At 41.7% G+C, this 22780-nt stretch overlaps 2 protein-coding genes across 2 annotated transcripts; both read left to right on the forward strand.

Moving 5' to 3' along the window:
* The first annotated feature begins 359 nt into the window (after positions 1-359).
* LOC101094981 (protocadherin beta-17) lies at positions 360-10952 on the forward strand. Its single transcript, XM_045060315.1, has 2 exons — positions 360-2292; positions 7357-10952. The coding sequence occupies exons 1-2, from the start codon at positions 1867-1869 to the stop codon at positions 9379-9381; spliced, it is 2451 nt and encodes an 816-aa protein (XP_044916250.1). The 5' UTR covers positions 360-1866; the 3' UTR covers positions 9382-10952.
* A 4885-nt stretch (positions 10953-15837) lies between these two features.
* LOC109502212 (protocadherin beta-7-like) lies at positions 15838-21549 on the forward strand. Its single transcript, XM_023256012.2, has one exon. It carries the CDS (start codon positions 18194-18196, stop codon positions 20579-20581), a length of 2388 nt encoding a protein of 795 aa, XP_023111780.2. The 5' UTR covers positions 15838-18193; the 3' UTR covers positions 20582-21549.
* The last annotated feature ends 1231 nt before the right edge of the window (positions 21550-22780 follow it).

Here is a 22780-nt window from a genome sequence, read left to right on the forward strand (position 1 = left end):
ACTACACCCATCTAATGTGTTTATGGTTGTTGGTTTTATTTCATCAGTTTACTTTGTCATTCATACCCTCAAGGAAATCTATTCTCAGTAACATTTATCAAGTGAACCATAGAGACTGGTCACCATGATCTTATTTTTTTATCCTTCTGGATAGATAGAGTGCTTTTTTTTTTTCAACGTTTTTTATTTATTTTTGGGACAGAGAGAGACAGAGCATGAATGGAGGAGGGGCAGAGAGAGAGGGAGACACAGAATCGGAAGCAGGCTCCAGGCTCCGAGCCATCAGCCCAGAGCCCGACGCGGGGCTCGAACTCATGGACCGCGAGATCGTGACCTGCCTGAAGTCGGACGCTTAACCGACTGCGCCACCCAGGCGCCCCTAGAGTGCTTTTTAAGTACAAAATTATTTCATATGGTCAGAGTTTAGATTTTATTTAGCTTTACTTATTTTACCTAGAGTTGAAACATTTTGAAAAAGATCCTCAGTTTTAATCTTTCATCATTTTGGCTCTTACCTGAAGTGAAGTTTGGTTGAACTCAGTTGATTTAATCTCTCAATATGTATGAAATCAATCTGAAATGAAATTATGCTTGGCGCATTTTGTGTTGTTATATGTGCACTGACCCAGTTCATGTATTTTCAGGATGTTTAAAGACATGTTTTCCTATTAATCTGAACAGAAACTGAGGAGATAGAAATGGATAAAGCCATGATGAACCATCAGTGAATTCTGTGGAATCCACTCAAGTGTAATTCACCTTTCACATTACCTTATTTGATGTTGATTTATAGAAACTCATGTCATCTTTGTTGTGGGAGGGTTGGTAGAGGTGAATGTTTATTTTCTGCATTGCATTATGTCCTTACAACAGGATAATATATTTGGGCCTCGATTAATTACTATAGGAGTTAAATTTGATTTAAAAATTACAATAATATAAACAATCCTAATAAAAATCATGACTAATTCTACCTGTACAAAATGAAGTAAAATCCCAAGATGTGTACTCATGACAGACTATTGATTGTTGCTAGTTCCTCTTTTAAATAATTGAATTGATTAGGTACTTCTATCTTAAGTATTTCTTGGCCTCAGTTTTCCTTCTAATAGCCTAATTCTTTCCTTTATTTTGCAGGTATAAGCACAAAATAAAGTAGGTCTGTTGTTTATGTCATTTTATGAGCCATATAACTTAGAGAAATAGTTTTTTATCTTATAATTGGTGTTGCTAACCAACATTTACATTTTGTAGTTTATTGATTTGTTTGTTGGGACAAATAATGTACATTTTGAATTCACAAATCACACTATTCGTCAGAGATAAATTTCATTGCCAAAGAATACAAGATGATTATAGTAAATTTACATTATTTGGGGTAGTGATTTCTAAACGTTAGTATGCATGAGAATCACTTAAAGACAAAGATTGAAGTTCAGATTTCAGTTAGCACCCCCAGAGAATTTGATTGAAGATCTAGAGGGAAGACCAGGAGTTGACTTTGAAAAAAAAAACAACCCAAGACTCCCAAGTAATTATTTATGCATATGGTTCACACACTATGGTTTGAGAAACACGGACTCCATCTCAAAGTCTTTATAACGCTCAGATTTGGGGAATATTATTGCCTGTATGTTATCATATTGAAGTTATCAATTTGAACGCGTGGTGGCAGTGCAGGCTAAGAGAGTGAATAAAGCTCTGCAGATTCGGTGGACTCCATTTTATTCAGAGACCCCCTCTCCCCTCAAATACAGGACACATTTACAGCTAGAGCAAAGTTAGAAGTATTCAGGAAGGCAGTCGTCACCAGAGAAGTTATAAGACAAATTCGAAATTCAACAGCAAAGAGATTACGGAGGGTAGATGATGGACGTGGTGATTGGGACTGGAAAAGGATTTTTTCCTCCGGAATCAGACCTAATAGAAATGGCGCAAACAAAAGTACATCGCAAGAAAAGGCAAGTGACTATCCTCATTATATGGATGATTTTGTGGGAAGTGGGTTCAGAATCGATTCAATATTCTGTACTGGAGGAGACAGAAAGTGGCACGTTTGTGGCCAATTTGACAAAGGATCTGGGACTCAAGAGAGGAGAGCTGGCTGAGCGGGGTGCTCAGGTCGTTTTCAAGGGGAACAGACAGCATTTGCAGCTTGACCCACAGACTTATGATTTGCTGCTAAATGAGAAACTGGACCGGGAAGAGCTGTGCGGTTCCACTGAGCCCTGTGTGCTACCTTTCCAAGTATTACTGGAAAATCCCTTGCAGTTTTTTCAGGCTGCTTTACGAGTCAGAGATATAAATGACCACGCCCCAGAGTTCCCAACCAGAGAAATGCTACTAAAAATATCAGAAATTACTACACCAGGAAAGCTATTCCCTTTGAAAATGGCACAGGATTTAGACGCTGGTAGCAACGGTCTTCAGAGCTACATAATCAGCTCCAATCCTCATTTCCACGTTCTCACTCGCAATCGCAGCGACGGCAGGAAGTTCCCGGAGCTGGTGCTAGACAAAGCCTTGGACCGGGAGGAGCAGCCCGAGCTTAGGCTTACCCTCACAGCACTGGATGGTGGGTCTCCGCCGCGTTCTGGAACCACGGAGATTCAGATACTGGTCTTGGACATCAATGACAACGCCCCCGAGTTTGCTCAGGAGCAATATGAGGCGCAAATCCCTGAAAACAATTCCCTGGGCTCTCTGATTATCACCGTCTCAGCGAGGGATTTAGATGCTGGATCTTTTGGGGAAGTAGCTTACGCCCTATTTCAGGTAGATGACATTAATCAGCCCTTCGAAATAAACGCAATGACAGGCGAAATTCGACTGAGAAAGACTTTGGATTTTGAGGAATTTCAATCTTACCATGTGGATATTGAGGCTACGGATGGCGGGGGACTATCAGGAAAATGCTCTTTGGTCATCAAGGTTCTGGACGTAAATGACAACACTCCTGAATTGACCATGTCCTCACTCACCAGTCCCATTCCCGAAAACCTGCCAGACATCATAGTGGCAGTTTTCAGTGTATCAGATGCAGATTCTGGACAAAATCAACAGATTGTTTGCTCTATAGATGACAATCTCCCCTTTCTTCTAAGACCATCAGTGGAGAATTTCTACACATTGGTAACTGAAGGAGCGCTGGATAGAGAGAGCCAGGCCGAGTACAACATCACCATCACCGTCACCGACTTGGGGACCCCCAGGCTGAAAACGCAGCACAACATCACCGTGACGGTCTCCGACGTCAACGACAACGCCCCCGCCTTCAGCCAAACCACCTACACCCTGCGCGTCCGCGAGAACAACAGCCCCGCCCTGCACATCGGCAGCGTGAGCGCCACGGACAGGGACTCGGGCGCCAACGCGCAGGTCACCTACTCGCTGCTGCCGCCCGCGGACCCGCAGCTGCCCCTGGCCTCCCTGGTGTCCATCAACGCGGACAACGGGCAGCTGTTCGCGCTCAGGTCCCTGGATTACGAGGCGCTGCGGGCGTTCGAGTTCGGCGTGCGCGCGGCCGACCGCGGCTCGCCCGCGCTCAGCAGCCAGGCGCGGGTGCGCGTGCTGGTGCTGGACGACAACGACAACGCGCCCTTCGTGCTGTACCCGCCGCAGAACGGCTCTGCGCCCTGCACCGAGCTGGTGCCCAGGGCGGCCGAGGCGGGCTACCTGGTGACCAAGGTGGTGGCGGTGGACGGCGACTCGGGCCAGAACGCCTGGCTGTCGTACCAGCTGCTCAAGGCCACGGAGCCCGGGCTGTTCGGCGTGTGGGCGCACAACGGCGAGGTGCGCACGGCCCGGCTGCTGAGCGAGCGCGACGCCGTCAAGCACAGGCTGGTGGTGCTGGTCAAGGACAATGGCGAGCCGCCGCGCTCGGCCAGCGTCACGCTGCACGTGCTGCTGGTGGACGGCTTCTCGCAGCCCTACCTGCCGCTCCCGGAGGTGGCGGCGGCCGAGGCGCGGGCCGACCCGCTCACCGTCTACTTGGTCGTCGCCTTGGCGTCCGTGTCGTCGCTCTTCCTGTTCTCGGTGCTGGTGTTCGTGGCGGTGCGGCTGTGCAGGCGGAGCCGGGCGGCGTCTGCGGGTCGCTGCTCGGGGCCCGAGGGCCGCTTTCCGGGCCACCTGGTGGACGTCAGCGGCGCGGGGACGCTGTCCCAGAGCTACCAGTACGAGGTGTGTCTTCGGGGAGGCTCGGGGACTAGTGAGTTCAAGTTCTTGAAGCCGATTATCCCGAACTTCCCTCCCCAGGGCATTGGAAAGGAAATGGAGGAAAGCCCCACGGTTCGGGATAGTTTCTTATTCAGTTAAGTATTCTATTCAGCTCTTTTGAAAATCTCTTTTAACTCAAAGTTACATGTTATTGATGGTCCGATTTTAATTATTTACGACACGTCCTTAGATTGAGAAAAAATCAGATACTGAGTATACACAGTATTTTCCCTATGCTATGGTTAGTAGATTTTTGTTACTTTCAACTATATTTGACAGTCTGAATAAAAAGTAAATTTTTATTTGAATACTTTAAAATTTTTGAAACTCAATCATCTATTCATTTTACAAAAATTGTAATGCAAAGTCCTTAAGTAGGATTGTATAACTATTAGTGACAATGGTCATCACTATAGCTATGTAAGGAAATTTTTAAAATGTGAGTGTTTGGGGCATTTGGCTGACTCAGTTGGTAGAGCATTCGACTCTTGACCTGGGTGGTGAGTTCAAGTCCCATGTTGGTTATAGAGCCTACTTTAAAAAAAAAGAAGAAGAATAAAATGTGACTGGTTGATATTTAATCTGCTTGTTTAAGTTTCATTTTGGGGTGACTGCCACAGTGTGAATAACTAAAGATAAATACTAAAGATGGCTAAATGCGAGGATAGCCATTCATATCTATGGGTAATTCAACATACCATAATAGTCAATACATTTTTCTATGCATATAAACTTTACAAAAGTATCAGTACATTAAACTCCAATTTGTGAGCTTCATGTAAGCCCATGATAGTCTTTTTTTAATAATACCAACCCAATTATAAGTGCATAATAAATATTTGTTGAAAGTTATTAACATTCCAATAGTGAATTTTAAAAATTAATTTTCAAGGAATACAGAAAAATGCTAATGAAGTACCTTTGTCAGTAAGTGAAACTACACATCATTGTTTTATTTTCTTTCTAAACAGAAAACACCCTCCATGCACCCTAAACTCCATTACAGAATATAAAATGTTGAGAGTATATTTCATCTCCTTGTCTTTGTCTAACAAGCTGAAAGTTCAAATGTATTATTTAGTAAAATCCAAATTATATTGAAAAATACCTTCCTCCTAGCTTCTAAAGCTTTTTTATATGTGATACCTGCCAAGACCTAAGTAAGCTATTAGTATCAGGTTATTAGGTAATGTCAGATTTTCTGTTCTAGTGCTGTGTAAGTATCATTTATCTTTCTTTTTTAAGTAGGCTCCACGCTCAGTGTGGAGCCCAGTGCAGGTTCTGAACTCACAACCCTGTGATTAAAACCTGAGCTGAGATCAAGTCAGTTGCTCAACCAGCTGAGCCAGCCAGCCACCCTGTCATTTATCTTTATTAACCATAAAATCATTTACTTGCACAGTTTAGCCCGTATTTGTCTTGTGCTGGTTTTATTTGTAGTATTTTAAGAAAAATTTCTCATTTCACCTTCCCATCAAAGTCAGGCAATTTATACTAAAGTGACAGCTGAGTGAATATTTTATTTTTATACTTAATTAAAATGGAACTAGCCTTAACTAAATTATATTTGGCTGTGATTTGTGTCCAAATAAGTGAACTATCATGGATTATTACTAGGTGGTTCAATGAGTGTAGGGAACACTTACTGTTTTGCATTCTTAGATATTTATCCCCTGCTCCTCAGAATAGCATTCTTCTTTGGGGGAAACTACTTTTCCTGCTAGGTCACTGCAACCACTTGGCTTTCGTTGGTGCCGTGGTATTTTTCGGTATACTCATTTCCATAATCCCAGGGGATATACACTGAGATGGACCCCTGTCCAATGTTGACAGGTTAAAACACTTCCCCAGAAAGTGTATCTTTAACTCCATTGACGTTTTTTTTCCTTCTTCATCTTTGTAGAAAAGACACTGCCTGAATCCTGAACTTATATTGATTTCTAACAAATCAAACAGCCATTTCCTCTTAGTCTTACTGGGCATTGCATGGAGTGATTTTATGAAGGAAAAAAAATTGCCAAAGGCTATGTAGTCCAGGAGATTGACACGAAATCGCATTTTAATTTTTTTCAGGGGTTACAGGCACATTTCACTTTGGGAGTGGAAAGTAAATTTTAAAATTTGTAACTTCTTCCAACAATACAACAAATTAGTATTTTTGTAATTGAATGTAAGCACCCATGAGGAAGAACTTTTGTGTTTATTTTACCACTTAATCTCCAGAAGCTGGAAAAATGCCTGCATGGAGAAATACTCGTTAAATGGGTAAGTGATTTTGTCTTGAGCAGAGTTTTGTGTTACTGAACTTGTACCTTGTACCTTTAACAAAGATGAATATAGACATAGATATATAGGTATTACTTTTGCTCTCACAAATATTGTTAGTTACCTGTTACCTGCAATTGGGTGGAAGAGAGTTTATAACCCAAAAGGCTTTCTATTTGTTTTAACTGTTGCATGATGCTTTGAAAAGGAAAAAAACAAACAAAAAACCCTGAAGTTGTAAGGCAAGACGCTTGGTGGCGCTGCAGGCTAAGAAAGTAAAAAACTATCTCTGCAGGCACCATAATAGCTGAGCAGTTTCTAGCTGCTCAAAAAGGAAGTGTTTTACACCATTAGGAGGATAGTAGGTTTCTGAGAGGCAGCTATCGCCATATCAATCAGTGTTAAGAACTAACTCAAGATTATTGAACCGAGATAGCGGAGTTGGCTGCACAGCAATTATTTTGTGATTAAATAACTGCATCTTTTGGACCCTAAGGAACGATGGAAACACAGCTACCCAAAGCGCCACAGAAAAGGCAAGTGACCGCCATTATTATTGTATTAATACTATTAATTCTGTGGGAGGTGGACGGTATGACCATTAAATATTCGGTTCTAGAAGAGAGGGAAAGCGGCTCTTATGTGGCCAACCTTGCAAAAGATCTGGGGCTTGGCTTAGGGGAGCTGGAGGCACGGGACGCCCGGATTCTTTCCAAAGGGAATCAACAGTATTTGCAGCTCGAGCAGAAGAGTGGGAATTTGATCCTAAAAGAAAAATTGGACCGGGAAGAGTTGTGCAGTGACACAGATCCATGTATACTGCATTTCCAGGTGTTACTAAAAAGCCCAGTGCACTTTATTCAAGGTGAACTACAGCTACTGGATGTAAATGACCATGCCCCAGAATTCCTGGAAAATGAAATCCTCCTGAAAATCTCGGAAAGCAGCCATCCAGGGACTGCATTTCCTTTGAAAATAGCTCAAGATTTAGACGTGGGCAGTAACACAGTTCAGAACTACACTATTAGCACCAACTCCCGTTTCCACCTTTTCACTCTAAATCACAGTGATGGCAGGAGATACCCTGAGCTGGTGCTGGACAAAGCGCTGGACCGTGAGGAGCAATCAGAGCTCAGGTTAACGCTCACGGCGCTGGATGGTGGGTCACCGCCAAGAACTGGGACTGCTCAGGTTCTCATTGTAGTCCTAGACATAAATGATAATGCCCCCGAATTTGCTCAGCTGCTCTATGAGGTCCAGGTCCCAGAAAACAGCCCTGTAGGTTCCCTCGTCATCACCGTGTTTGCTACAGATTTAGATGCTGGGACCTATGGAGAGTTATCCTACTCATTTTTCCAATCCTCAAATCAAGTGATTCAGGCCTTTGAAATAAACGCAGTCACGGGGGAAATTCGATTAAAAAAAACGTTGGATTTTGAGGAAATTCGATCTTATCGTTTGGAAATTGAGGCCTCAGATGGTGGGGGTCTTTCGGGAAAATGCACTATAGCCATAGAAGTGATGGATGTAAACGACAACGCCCCCGAACTGACAATGTCAGTACTCATCAGTGATATCCCAGAAAACACGCCTGACACCGTCGTCGCGATTTTCGGAATTTCAGATCCAGACTCCGGGGAAAATGGCAAAATGATGTGTACCATCCAAGACCATCTCCCCTTCGTCCTGAAACTTACTGTAGAAAATTTCTACACTTTGGTGACTGAAAGAGCGCTGGATAGAGAGAGCCAGGCCGAGTACAACATCACCATCACCGTCACCGACTTGGGGACCCCCAGGCTGAAAACGCAGCACAACATCACCGTGACGGTCTCCGACGTCAACGACAACGCCCCCGCCTTCAGCCAAACCACCTACACCCTGCGCGTCCGCGAGAACAACAGCCCCGCCCTGCACATCGGCAGCGTGAGCGCCACGGACAGGGACTCGGGCGCCAACGCGCAGGTCACCTACTCGCTGCTGCCGCCCGCGGACCCGCAGCTGCCCCTGGCCTCCCTGGTGTCCATCAACGCGGACAACGGGCAGCTGTTCGCGCTCAGGTCCCTGGATTACGAGGCGCTGCGGGCGTTCGAGTTCGGCGTGCGCGCGGCCGACCGCGGCTCGCCCGCGCTCAGCAGCCAGGCGCGGGTGCGCGTGCTGGTGCTGGACGACAACGACAACGCGCCCTTCGTGCTGTACCCGCCGCAGAACGGCTCTGCGCCCTGCACCGAGCTGGTGCCCAGGGCGGCCGAGGCGGGCTACCTGGTGACCAAGGTGGTGGCGGTGGACGGCGACTCGGGCCAGAACGCCTGGCTGTCGTACCAGCTGCTCAAGGCCACGGAGCCCGGGCTGTTCGGCGTGTGGGCGCACAACGGCGAGGTGCGCACGGCCCGGCTGCTGAGCGAGCGCGACGCCGTCAAGCACAGGCTGGTGGTGCTGGTCAGGGACAATGGCGAGCCGCCGCGCTCGGCCAGCGTCACGCTGCACGTGCTGCTGGTGGACGGCTTCTCGCAGCCCTACCTGCCGCTCCCGGAGGTGGCGGCGGCCGAGGCGCGGGCCGACCCGCTCACCGTCTACTTGGTCGTCGCCTTGGCGTCCGTGTCGTCGCTCTTCCTGTTCTCGGTGCTGGTGTTCGTGGCGGTGCGGCTGTGCAGGCGGAGCCGGGCGGCGTCTGCGGGCCGCTGCTCGGGGCCCGAGGGCCACTTTCCGGGCCACCTGGTGGACGTCAGCGGCGCGGGGACGCTGTCCCAGAGCTACCAGTACGAGGTGTGTCTGACGGGAGGCTCGGGGACCAGTGAGTTCAAGTTTCTGAAGCCCATTTTCCCCAACTTCGTGGGTGAAGCAGCTGGTAGGGACGCCGAAGAAAACTCTAATTTTACAAATAATTTTGGGTTCACTTAGGCATCTCACCTTAAGGGGAGATATATGATAATACTAACTAATGTATTAGTTCGCAACCTGTTCATTCACATAAAGAACTACATATTCACACAATAATTATTGTCATATTTATAGGTATTTCAGCCTATTGAGGTATTTTACGTTCTGAATCTCTGGGTTTTTGTTGGTGGTGGTGGTGGTGTTTTTAGCCAGCTCACATTTTGCATGTTCATACAATAGGGGAGAAATGGTGTATCTGTTTTGTGGGGGTAAGATTTTTGGAGGTCAGAAATGGTTTCAGGTTCCTGATGTTTGAGCTTGTTCACTAATATCTTGTTATGGCTAAGAGAATTGTGTTTTCTGATTATCATTAGCATAGAGTATTGTAAATCATGACTTCCAATTTTAAAAATACTTTTCATTTTTACAAATGAATTATACTTTTCATTTATACAAAAAAAACTTGTCACGTTAGAAATTGTTAGATTTCTGTAGTAAGTGTTTTGTCTTGCCTCAAAGGAACTAATATTTTATCTGGGTGTCGTCTAAGTTGAGTATTGTCTTTCAAAATTGATCTCTTTGGACTATACCATCTGATACAATTTTAAAGAATTCAATCCCTGTTAAATAGAAAAAATGTTGGTAAACTTACGATTACTTTTTCAAAATAAATGATTTGGGTATGTAAATAATGATTCTCATTCTTTTAAAATAATAGAAAGTTACATGATTCAAACATATTCAGTATGAATAGAAAACAAAATTTTTTTCTCTTTCAGATTTTTAAATTCTAATTAGTTAACATAGAGTGTAATATTAGTTTCAGTAGAATTTAGTGATTCATTACTTACATACAAGACCCAGTGCTCATCATAGATTCATAATTAAAACTATCATGTTTCACCTGAATGTAATAAAGCAAAAATTATATGCAACTATAGATTTTGCTTAAGCTTAGATAAATAATCTCTATAAGGTTAAAACACAAGAATATAATGCATAGTAAGATATTAGCATCACTTAACTGCCTGCTAAAAAATGAGGCATCCTGTAATACATGCCCCCTCACCTTACTTTATACTTTTTGTTATATATAGTACCTTTTCAATGTTTATAGTATTTACAATGTATTTTTAAAGGATAATCCCCATGATTTTTTAGACTTTTTATGTTTTCAAAGTCAGTGTAGCCTTTCACTCTGTTTCATGCAAATATGTTCAAGCAGTCATTTATTTATTTACATATGGTAAGCATAGTTAGTTTTTAAACCTGTCTGATACTTCTGATAGCTGAAGTTTGTATGCGCCTATTTCTGCTGTATTGTTACTGATTTTTCTTATTGGTTTTATCTTTGTTTCTTTGTGTGACTCATATGGTTGATTGCCCTTGAAAAATTTACTTGTAGGATGTCCTCAAAGCCTAGGTTGCATGTTTCATCCTTCAAAATGTATTTTCATTGGGTTCAGCTAGGATTCTTAAATCACTCTCAGTAGGGAACCACTGCAAACCAATTTTATGGCTTGATGTATCTCACAACTCAACATATGCATATTGAAAATTAAACACACATGAAGACCAGTCAGTAGCTATAATTTCCCAGGCATCTTTTCTTTTTTTTCTGCTCTACTTAACATCAGGAGCGCTTCCATATAGTTCCCTGAACTTGGGGTGAGGGAGCATCTTTAGATTTGTTTATGTTTACATTGTATAAACATATGTATATATAGTGGATATAGCCCTGTGGGGATCTCTTAAAATGGGAGGATCTTTGTAGAATATGCTGCAAATTTGGTTGACCCTGAGTCTTGATTTATATTTAATCTCATGAATAGCTTCAAATCAAAGTCCAAGGGCAAATATTTTTAATTGCCCTGAGGGAATAATGAGTTTTGTTGTTCTGACACACGGTTTACTCCTCCATTACAAGCTTCCATCAAAAATTGGGCTTTTTTTCCATTGTGTTTTCTACTATGTTTTTAGCTCTTCAATTTTTTTAAGAGAGAGAGAGAGAGCGAGTGGGGAGAGGGGCAGAGGGAGAGAGAGAGAGAGAGAGAGAGAGAGAGAGAGAGAGAGAGAATGAATCTTAAGCAGGCTCCATACTTAGTGTGGAGCTGGAGGCAGGATTTGATTCCAGGATGATAACTTGAGCTGAAATCAAGAGGGAATTGCTCAACCGCTCAACCCACTGAGCCACCCAAGCACCCCTAGCTCTTCAATATTTTTAAAGTAGTTTTTTTTTTTAAAAGTCTTGTCCATTATTCTTTATTGTTTTCCATGGGAAAGTCATCTGAATTATCTATACCATCCATTTCAGAAATGGGGAGTTTTGCCTAATGTTTCAATTTGCAGATTCAATTTTGCCATCATTCCAATGATATATGAGGCTATTTTTTCTTTGAATCCGGTGTTTCATTCTTTGGGTACCCTGCCCAGGCAAATGATCTCCTTTCCTCACTAAACTTTAATCTCATGGAGAGAGCTCTTTTTCTATTACATTTAGGAAAATACATACTGAAGTAAATATAGACGAATGAGAGTTGAATAAATTATTGAATTAATGAATTAGTGTGTTATTTTATCATCTGGCTTTATAAACTTATAAACTACAACAAAAAATTACCTATTTTTATAAAATGCTCATGTACTGTTTACACTATTTGACATTTGTTTCGTTCACCGAACAGTTTATCATTTACAAGTGCCTGGGCTCAGTGGTTGGGTGTTCGACTCTTGATTTTGGCTCAGATAATGATCTTACAGCCCATGGGTTCAAGCCCTGCATCAGTCTGTATGCTGACAGTGTAGAGCCTGCTAGGGATTCTCTCTCCCTCTCTTTGCCCCTCCCCCCACTAATATGTGCATGCACACACACTCTCTCTCTCAAAATAAATAAATAATAAAACTTAAAAAAGAATGATTTATCATTTAGAATATGTGAGCCAACTATCATCTTGTAAAGTGTATGATATGTTGAGCACTTTCCATATTTATTCACAAATAATGAAATTTAATTTTATTTATTGTATTACTCATAAGGGGAGAAAGAGTCTAAGATTCAGTTTCAGACTGTATATATATATATATATATATATATATATATACACATATATATGCATATATATATATGCAACTAATTATATATATATAATTAGATTATTAAACATTTTTATCCTTAGTTTCTCAGGAATGCACCTGTAATTTTTTATTCTGCCCTATTTTTGAACCAAGATGTGTTAGCATAAGGGAACACTTTAATTGCTTGATGATTTTATACCTTACTTCTTTTCCTTTACAAACTCTGACAATCTCCTATTCCTTATAATTTGAGTGAAGGTATGCAATTTTGACTTTGACCTTGGGTGACTTTGAGTGAATTATTCAGAATTCAGCACAATAAAAAAATAGAAACCACTTTATGTATATCTAACCAATAACAGATATTTGCTAGAAGGTATTAGATGCTTACAGAATCAGAAGAACTGGACAAGCAGAAATGAGAGAGCCTGCAATTAACTCCTGGTTTTGAAGCCATACTACCATTTTTGTAGTATAGAAATCAGGAAGCCACTGCTACTGCTACTATCAAAACTGTTGCTCCTACAATGTCCTCTCCCGTCATCACCTCTAAAACTGGTGAAAATTCAGGGGAACCTAGTGTCTAGCTGCCACAATGGCCTCCAATTACTTCTGAAACTGATGGCTTGACACAGAAATGCTGACTTGGCTGCAAGCACTCACATCTCTCTGACCTTGCTGATTAATAGCAATGACAGTGGGTAGATGACCTTTGCCTGTCTTCTCAGGCTCATCATCTGAAGCCATCTCATTGGTAAAACCTAATTTTCATCCAGAATAATAATTCAGAGTCCTTCAAATTAAATTTTAAGATATCTGGACCCAGAATTTTTTAAAAATCATAAAAAGAAGTAGGAATGGATGACAGTTGCCAAGAGCCCACTGAGGAAGCATCATTAGTTCAAAGAGAATCTTGTCTCAGCAAATGAATTCATTTATTGCTTTGGGGCTAAGTTTTCAGTGGAACAAAAATTCTTTTGGCTACAAATCACACCACCAATATGTAGAAATGCAATCATATGCTCCTCTAATAACCAACCCAAACAGGCAAGTTAGTTGACCCTATCTGCTTCTAGTGAACAATGGGAACTATTGGTGTGGTTTGAGTGGGTATGACATAGACTACTCATTTCACCCAAATATATGTTATCCCCTTTTTTTTTTTTTTTTACTAATAGACCTCTCATTTTTTAGTTGCTCATGTGGATATGTGGGCTATAAATTATATTTCCCAACTTCTGCTGTGATTGGAAGTGGTCTTGTACCAAAGTTATGGCCACTGAGACATGACTACAAGTGCCATGGAATATTTCATGGAAGTAGTCTTTAAAAATGAAGACAAAGCCTTCCCTTTCTCCTACTTATTGGTCTTAATGGAGCTATAAAGGGTGGATATTAGACAGCGGTCTTGAACTGTAAAGTGAAGGCCATGATTTGAAGGTGATAAAACAACAAGATGGAAAGTGACTATCCCAGATAGCACTGAATGCATTTCAAGCCACTATCCTTTTATAAGAGAAAATAAAATTATATTTTGGAGAAGCCATTGTTGTTATGGTTTCTTCTATAATATCAGGTTGAAATTATAGAGAACATATTTATATATAGAAATTACCTAAAACATAATTCTTGCTGTTATAGTAAGCTTCTTTAACAAAACGATATTTAAGATAATCAAAGAAGGAACAGCTCAAGATTTAAGAAAAATAATTTTTAAAAATGAATTGATTATAGGAATAAAAGTAAATTAATTAAGTAGAATAATAACCACAGAAGATTTCACCAATAAAACATAAGTCTATTTCTTTGAAAAATTCAAGGGTATTTTGAGTTAAATTGGTGGGTTGGACATATACCTTTAATTTGGCTTCCTCTAAATATGCACTAACATGAAAGTAAAGAGATATTTTCAAAAATATAAACTTATAATAATGGAAAGAAGAAGGTAGAGGACAACAGGGAAAAATCTTAGTAGTTGGAAAGTAAATGAATGACTTAGTGGAATGACAAACCAACTACCAAATCCTGAAGTGTGAAAAGCTGAGAACCAATCCTGTTGAGGCTGCAGGATTTTCAGAAGCATCAGAGCCATCAGCCCTAGATACTATGGAAATGATGATAGCATGCCAAATATGGAGGGTCACATTAAAATTGCCTGAAAAGTGGTTAAATTTACAGCAGATAACTTTTCCCCAAGTAGTCAATGAGCAACCTCTTTCTCTGATCCTAGCATTAATTCTAGAGTTTTGATTTCTCATCACCACAAAAAAGGAGAGTCATTATATTAGAGGTTCCACTGGCAAAGTTGAGAGCAGGGGTCATATGGGTAGTAGAAATAAATGACCATCTAAACATTGTATGCTGACGGATTGTTAAAATGCAATGAGAGTCATTGGGACCAATTACAGATGTTTCCATTCTCAGACACATGGCAGAATTTTAATTGTATTTCTTCTTTAAATTACATGTGGCCAATAAAATGTGAGAATAAATGATATATGTTACTTCTGGGCTAAGGCTTTCAGAGACTGCACATGGTTTAACACATTTACTTTCTCCAATACAGTGATCCTGAAAGCATAGTTAGAGATGGAGTCTCCAGAAGCCTGGATCCCTGGCTGAGCACCATGAGGACTCCATGCTGAACTGTATAGGATATATAGTGTGAGAAATGAATCAACCTTCATTGTGTTAAGCCTCTGAGATTTGGAGGGGTTGTTTGATATTGAAGCATTACCTATCATATCCTGAGTGATGCAGATATCCACTCGTCTTCCTCCATCAGTCCTTTACCTTTTCAACTTATACCTTTTCCTTTTGAGTAGGAGATTTTATAGAGTTGAAGAATCTAACCAGTCCAAGTGGCAAAGACCTATTCCGACTGACACTAGGGTTTCCCCAACCACAAGTGCTTCCAGTTCACCTTAGAGCACACATCAAAATGGACAAGCCCTGCCAACATGCTTAGAGCTAGCACTGAACTCCTTAGGCTACCAAACTAAGTTAAGAACAGACACCTGAATGAAACCCCTGAAGAAAGCTTCTAAAAAGAAAAACTGAAACAAAAACCAGGCAAAGAGGGAAAAAAGGTAAATTGGACAAAATAAAGTTTTCAGAGATGAAAACTTGAAAAAAAAACCCTAAAATTAATATCATCAGATAAGTTGTTGCATCTATGAAATAAGCACAAAAAGAGGACTCTCTTGAAAAATTCCTTAAGGGGCGCCTGGGTGGCTCAGTCGGTTAAGCCTCCGACTTAAGCTCAGGTCACGATCTCGCGGTCCGGTCCGTGAGCTCGAGCCCCGCCTCTGGCTCTGGGCTGATGGCTCAGAGCCTGGAGCCTGCTTCCCATTCTGTGTCTCCCTCTCTCTTTGCCCCGGCCCTGTTCATGCTCTGTCTCTCTCTGTCTCAAAAATAAATAAATGTTAAAAAAATTAAAAAAAAGAAAAATTCCTTAAAAAACAGAGCTCTTGTAAAATATGAACATAATAAATGAAAATCTCAATAGAAGAGCTTGAAGGTAAGGTTGAGAAAGTATTCCAGGAAATATTGCAAAAGTATTTTAAAATGGCAAAAAGGTGAGAAAAAATAAGGAAATTAGAGATCATACCAGAGGTCCAACATCTTATTTGTAGTAATTGAGAGAGACAGAGAGAGGAGAGAGAGAGAAAAAAAAATAACATTACCCATGAACTAATTCCAGAAAATTTCTAAAAGCTGTAGAAAATTAGTTTCCTAGTAGAAAGTGCTTACCAATTGTCAATGCATGAACTTAAACCCAAACCAAGACACATCAGTGTTTAATTTGAAAATAGCACAATGATGAAATACTCCAAGAAGTAAAAATACAGGTTATATAGAAACTATAAAATAAGGTTTCCTTTAGACTTCTTAGCAAGCACATTGATTTTAGGGAGCTCACTGACAAAATATTTTAAAATTCTGAAGAAAAATATTTCCAACCTCAAACTCTATCATCAAATTTCCAATCAAGTTTGAGGGCAGACTAAAGATATTTTAATACCCTCAAGGTCACAACAAAATGTAACTCTCATACATTCTTCTCTGGAGACTACTGGAATATATCTATTAAAATGATAGAGTAATCCAAGAGAGGAAGTCAGAATAAAAAGAGAAGAGAATATTGAAAAAAAGAAATGAAATGAATCTTCAAATGATGTCCAAAAATAATCCCAGGATGACAACTGTGTCTCAAGTGCAAACTAGTCCAATTTGGAGCTGTGTAACTCAAGAGACAGGCATTTTGGAGGATATCATCATCAAGTCTCCTGACATCTTTTCAGATGAAACTATTATAGGATGAATCTATTAAAGCCATGGAGTAAATCAAAAAAAGAGGAAGAAATAAAATCCTAAAATAGGAAATCCAACGAGAATAAAAGACAAAGAGAACTCCAAGAATGACAGCAAAGGAAAGTTCCAGGAAGATAGCAATGCAGCAGATGTAGAAAACAAACACTCAATTTAAAGAAAATTGGTATCTCGGGAGATATGGGAATGACCATGTGGAAAATTCTACTGAGAGGCAATTGGAAGTATGGGAAGAACATGTGATAAATAATAAAGAAAATCAAGTAAATGAAAAAGCAAGGCAATTATTAACTTCAAGAAAACAGTGAAAAAGAAAATATAATTAGTATACAACCATGTTTGAAATAGTACTACAACTAAAGGAAGGCATGAAAGGGCCTTGAGTGTACAAGAGCTAAACCTAATCCAATATAATGAGTCAATTGATAATGCCTAAAATTAATAAAAATACAGCAGAATACAGAATAAGGCAGAAGAGAAAACTAAAGGAGTTTAAAATGACTGCCTATTGGGAAGGGATCTAGGAAAGTAAGGAAACAAAGGAGGACAAAGATTTTATTCTAAACCACTTAGTACTATTTGATTTTGAACCAAGGGTCACATATTTTGAAAAAAGAACCGCATTTTAAAAGATCAGCAAAATAGAGACCTTACAAGTCTCCCCAAGAATAAAAAGGAGATAAAAAATTAAACATTACTAATAAGAACAAGGCTATAACCAAAGATAAAAAATACAATGAATTTTGCAAATCCAGATAAAATGACTAGTTTTTAAAATTAAATACAAATTACTTTAAAACTAAACAAAACCTGGACAGATAACCAAAAGTGAAATGGAAAAGATAGTCATTGATTTACCACCAGCAAAGCCACCAAACCCCCAATCCATTAAAAAATTGGAGAAAGGTTTAAGATTTACTTCTGGTGGGAAGCCAGAGTTTAATTTCCTGTTCCCAGATTAAGGAAAACAACAAATTTACTTTTCTACTAATTCAGACTATCAGAGGGGTAAACAATATAGGCCCTTACTAACATTACTGTGACCATTTAAGGTAAATGGTAATAAAACCGCAAAGACACTTGGGGGGGGGGGGGGGAAGCTACTCCTGTTGCAGTTCCTTTAATCCGCCATCTTTTTGTTCTATTCTTGAAAGTGGGAATAACATCCACAAAACGCAAGGTGGCGCTGCAGGCTTAAAAAGAGGGGGAAATATTCGCACAAAGGATGTTACAGACTCCAGTTTTCAGAGGAAAGCTGGCCAGACAAGAAAAGTAGAAGAAAGGAAACCGTGGTGTTGGAGTTGGGGAAAAGTAGGACCCCTCCCCACAAACATACCAACTCATTTCTAAGGATTCGGTTTCTGCCATTTCTGAGAACTGCTTGAGGCCGAGCGAACGTGGTTTTGAAAGATTGTTTAAACGAAGAATGGAGGCCAGAGTGATGCCTGAAGTGCAGAAAAGGCAAGTGTTTTTTCTTTGTGTATTTCTGGGAATGTCTTGGGCTGGCACAGAACCGCTTCGGTATTTTGTAGCGGAGGAAACGGAGAGAGAGACCTTTCTGGCCAACCTAGCAAATGATCTGGGGTTGGGGGTGGGGGAACTGTCAGCTCGGGGATCTAGAGTCATTTCAGATGAGAACATACGATTTTTACTATTCAAGCCGCTTACTGGTGATTTACTTCTAAATGAGAAATTAGACCGAGAGGAACTGTGTGGGCCCAGAGAGCCGTGTGTGCTACCTTTCCAGTTGTTACTTGAAAAGCCTTTTCAGATTTTCCGTGCTGAACTATGGGTCAGAGACATCAACGATCATTCTCCAGTATTTCTAGATAGAGAGACTACCTTGAAAATATTAGAAAGTACCAATCCAGGGGCAACATTTCTCCTAGAAAGTGCACAGGATTCAGATGTTGGAATCAACAACCTGAAAAACTACACCATCAGCTCCAATGCCTATTTCCATATTAATGTCCGTGATAGTGGGGAGGGGAATGTTTACCCTGAATTGGTCCTGGATGCAGTGCTGGATCGTGAAAAGGTTTCTGAGCTCAATTTAACCCTCACAGCCTTGGATGGCGGGTCTCCGCCCAGATCCGGGACTGCCCTCATACGCATCCTGGTTTTGGACATAAATGATAACATCCCTGAATTTGTACAGTCCCTCTACAAGGTGCAGGTGCCTGAAGACAGCCCTGTTGGCTCCCTGGTTGTCGCTGTGTCAGCTAGAGATTTAGATACCGGAACTAATGGAGAAATAGTCTATGCATTTTTTTATGCCACTGAAGTAATTCTCAAAACATTTCGAATCAATTCAACATCTGGCAAGCTTTATCTTAAAGCCGAATTGAACTACGAGGCAATACAAACTTATACATTAACTATTCAGGCCAAAGATGGCGGAGGGCTTTCTGGAAAATGTACAGTGGTGGTCCATGTAACAGATATAAATGATAATCCACCGGAACTGCTTATGTCATCACTTACTAGCCCAATTGCAGAAAACTCACCTGAGACAGTAGTAGCTGTTTTTAGGATTAGAGACAGAGATTCAGGGAACAATGCAAAGATGGTGTGCTCCATCCAAGACCATCTCCCCTTCGTCCTGAAGCCTTCAGTACAGAATTTCTACACCCTGGTAACAGAGAGACCCCTGGACAGAGAGAGCCAGGCCGAGTACAACATCACCATCACCGTCACCGACTTGGGGACCCCCAGGCTGAAAACGCAGCACAACATCACCGTGACGGTCTCCGACGTCAACGACAACGCCCCCGCCTTCAGCCAAACCACCTACACCCTGCGCGTCCGCGAGAACAACAGCCCCGCCCTGCACATCGGCAGCGTGAGCGCCACGGACAGGGACTCGGGCGCCAACGCGCAGGTCACCTACTCGCTGCTGCCGCCCGCGGACCCGCAGCTGCCCCTGGCCTCCCTGGTGTCCATCAACGCGGACAACGGGCAGCTGTTCGCGCTCAGGTCCCTGGATTACGAGGCGCTGCGGGCGTTCGAGTTCGGCGTGCGCGCGGCCGACCGCGGCTCGCCCGCGCTCAGCAGCCAGGCGCGGGTGCGCGTGCTGGTGCTGGACGACAACGACAACGCGCCCTTCGTGCTGTACCCGCCGCAGAACGGCTCTGCGCCCTGCACCGAGCTGGTGCCCAGGGCGGCCGAGGCGGGCTACCTGGTGACCAAGGTGGTGGCGGTGGACGGCGACTCGGGCCAGAACGCCTGGCTGTCGTACCAGCTGCTCAAGGCCACGGAGCCCGGGCTGTTCGGCGTGTGGGCGCACAACGGCGAGGTGCGCACGGCCCGGCTGCTGAGCGAGCGCGACGCCGTCAAGCACAGGCTGGTGGTGCTGGTCAAGGACAATGGCGAGCCGCCGCGCTCGGCCAGCGTCACGCTGCACGTGCTGCTGGTGGACGGCTTCTCGCAGCCCTACCTGCCGCTCCCGGAGGTGGCGGCGGCCGAGGCGCGGGCCGACCCGCTCACCGTCTACTTGGTCGTCGCCTTGGCGTCCGTGTCGTCGCTCTTCCTGTTCTCGGTGCTCGTGTTCGTGGCGGTGCGGCTGTGCAGGCGGAGCCGGGCGGCGTCTGCGGGTCGCTGCTCGGCGCCCGAGGGCCGCTTTCCGGGCCACCTGGTGGACGTCAGCGGCGCGGGGACGCTGTCCCAGAGCTACCAGTATGAGGTGTGTCTGCGGGGAGGCTCGGGGACCAGTGAGTTCAAGTTCCTCAAGCCCATTATCCCTAATCTGCAGTTTCAAAGTACAAGAACGGAAGTGGAAGGATATCCCTCATTTCAGAATGATTTGGGTTTCTGATAAGGGATGGAACATAAATGTCCATATTGTGTCTGTAAATATTTTTCTATTATGAAATTCGTCCTGAGTTACCTGTAGAGGAGTGCTTTAATATTATTTAAAGTCAGGGTAAATTTCTTTACGGAGAAACGGATCCAGCTTTAGCCCTAGGAAACTTCCACAAAGCAGGCAATGTATATGTGTTATATTTTATCTCAAACAATTGTGCATTTTTTGCAGCCTATTACGTGATTAATCTTGTTTATGATGTTTTAAGTTGGTTTTGTCTTTAAAATTTTGCTACTCTTATTTTCTGAGTTGGAGTGTTGTAGTATACCTACTCTTAGTTTTAGAAGTATAGATAGTATCTTTTAAAGCTTTTTAAAAAACGCTTGCTATGCATCATACACAATTTTAACACTTTTAATATTAGAAGTAAATCTGTAAGGTGTTTTAGAAATGAGCAAATAGATATTCATAGAGGCCCAGCGAGTTCACTAGGGTCAGCAACTAATAAATAGTAGAGCTGAGCATCTCTCCTAGATCTGTCTGACTCTGGGATCTTGCTATGATGCTATACAGCTTTCTGTCATTAGATATCACCTGGCAAGTTTCTCCTAATTAAGGAGAAGAATCTTCTCAGGTTAGTATTCCTGTTGAGTGTTTTCTACGTTTGGAGATAATAATGTGTGTAGTGGTCTGTGGTTATATGTTCTCATATACCAATAAGCCAGCTTTTCTGGATCAATTATTCAACTATTATTATTAGAGCTGTGATCTGACCAAAGCTTAAGTTAAAAAATATTGAAGGATCCATTTGTGCTTTCTCCTTGTTATCTGAACATATGACCTTCATATCACAGAAAACTTAATGACTCTGAATAGAAATAATACATCAGTTTGATTGCTTCATTAGTTTATTTTTCCTCACATTGCAATAACTTTTCTACAGTGGTCCCTACCTACTTTTTTTTTTTTTTTTCAACGTTTATTTATTTTTGGGACAGAGACAGAGCATGAACGGGGGAGGGGCAGAGAGAGAGGGAGACCCAGAATCGGAAACAGGCTCCAGGCTCCGGGCCATCAGCCCAGAGCCTGACATGGGGCTCAAACTCACGGACCGCGAGATCGTGACCTGGCTGAAGTCGGACGCTTAACCGACTGCGCCACCCAGGCGCCCCATCCTACCTACTTTTAAAACACATTTTCCTTCCTTAATTTTAAAGTTAATTTTTAAAACTTCCTATTCAATATATTGCAGTGATGAATCAGGGAAATATAAGAAAAAGAATAGTTTTAAATATGTCATATTAAAGAAACAAATTGTCATTAAATTGCTTAGAGATTCTGGAAAGTTAATGAGAAGTTTTGCTTGCTATAATAATCTGCCACTGCTTTTTCTTTAACAACTATTCAGATAATTTCTACATAGCTGTATTCTGAATGTATTATATGCTAAGTTGGTAACTCTTAAAATAGTACTGCTACTATGAATTACTAATGGGATAAAGTCTAAGGGCAAAAGAAAAACCCCTCATGGCAGTAAAATCCTAAATTGCTTTCATGGTGTCAGGGTAAAATTATCCTTTTTCCAACAAATCAATGAAATGGAAAAAGGGAGGAGGGAATTCTACACAATGAAAGAAATTAAGACACATACCAAGCAAATATAATGCTTGGTGGGTCTTGATTCAAACAACCATAACAACTGAAAGAATTAGAGAAATTTGAATCTAAGTGGATATTAAATAATGCTAACCTAACTTCTTAGGTGTGGGGATGGCATTATAGTTGTTTTATTTTTTTAAGTATTAAAAGTTGGAGATCTATAATGAAGTATTTATGGGTGAAAACTTAGTTTGGGATCGGAAAATGATGGGCAGATAGAGTGAGCAATAATGGCAAAATATTGAGAACTGTTGAAGCTAGTGATGAGTACCTGGAGATTCATCATACAGTTCTTCCTTATGGGGTTTGAAATTTTTCATAATAAAAAGTTTTTACAATTGACACTGTAAGAAGGGAAGTTAATGAAATTAGGACATCCATCTGAGATGTGGAATCACCACTGCAGTTACAGATTATATCTTTCTTAGATAAACTCTCCAGCCTTTCCTTGTTTCATCATTTGAGATGATAATTTCTGAGTAATCCTGCTCATACATTCTTCTACCACATGAATCTTGGGTGTTTTCAAGTTACGGCAATGGACTCATGTAA

Source organism: Felis catus, chromosome A1, assembly GCF_018350175.1.
Source record: "Felis catus isolate Fca126 chromosome A1, F.catus_Fca126_mat1.0, whole genome shotgun sequence".
Classification (NCBI taxonomy): domain Eukaryota; kingdom Metazoa; phylum Chordata; class Mammalia; order Carnivora; family Felidae; genus Felis; species Felis catus.

Excerpts from the sequence above, each read along its gene's own strand:
- LOC101094981 (XM_045060315.1), top strand. The coding sequence starts at position 1,867 with ATGATGGACGTGGTGATTGGGACTGGAAAAGGATTTTTTCCTCCGGAA. Across the intron at positions 2,293-7,356 it reads TTTTTCAGGCTGCTTTACGA|CTACTGGATGTAAATGACCA; the intron begins GTCAGAGATATA and ends GGTGAACTACAG.
- LOC109502212 (XM_023256012.2), top strand. The coding sequence starts at position 18,194 with ATGGAGGCCAGAGTGATGCCTGAAGTGCAGAAAAGGCAAGTGTTTTTT.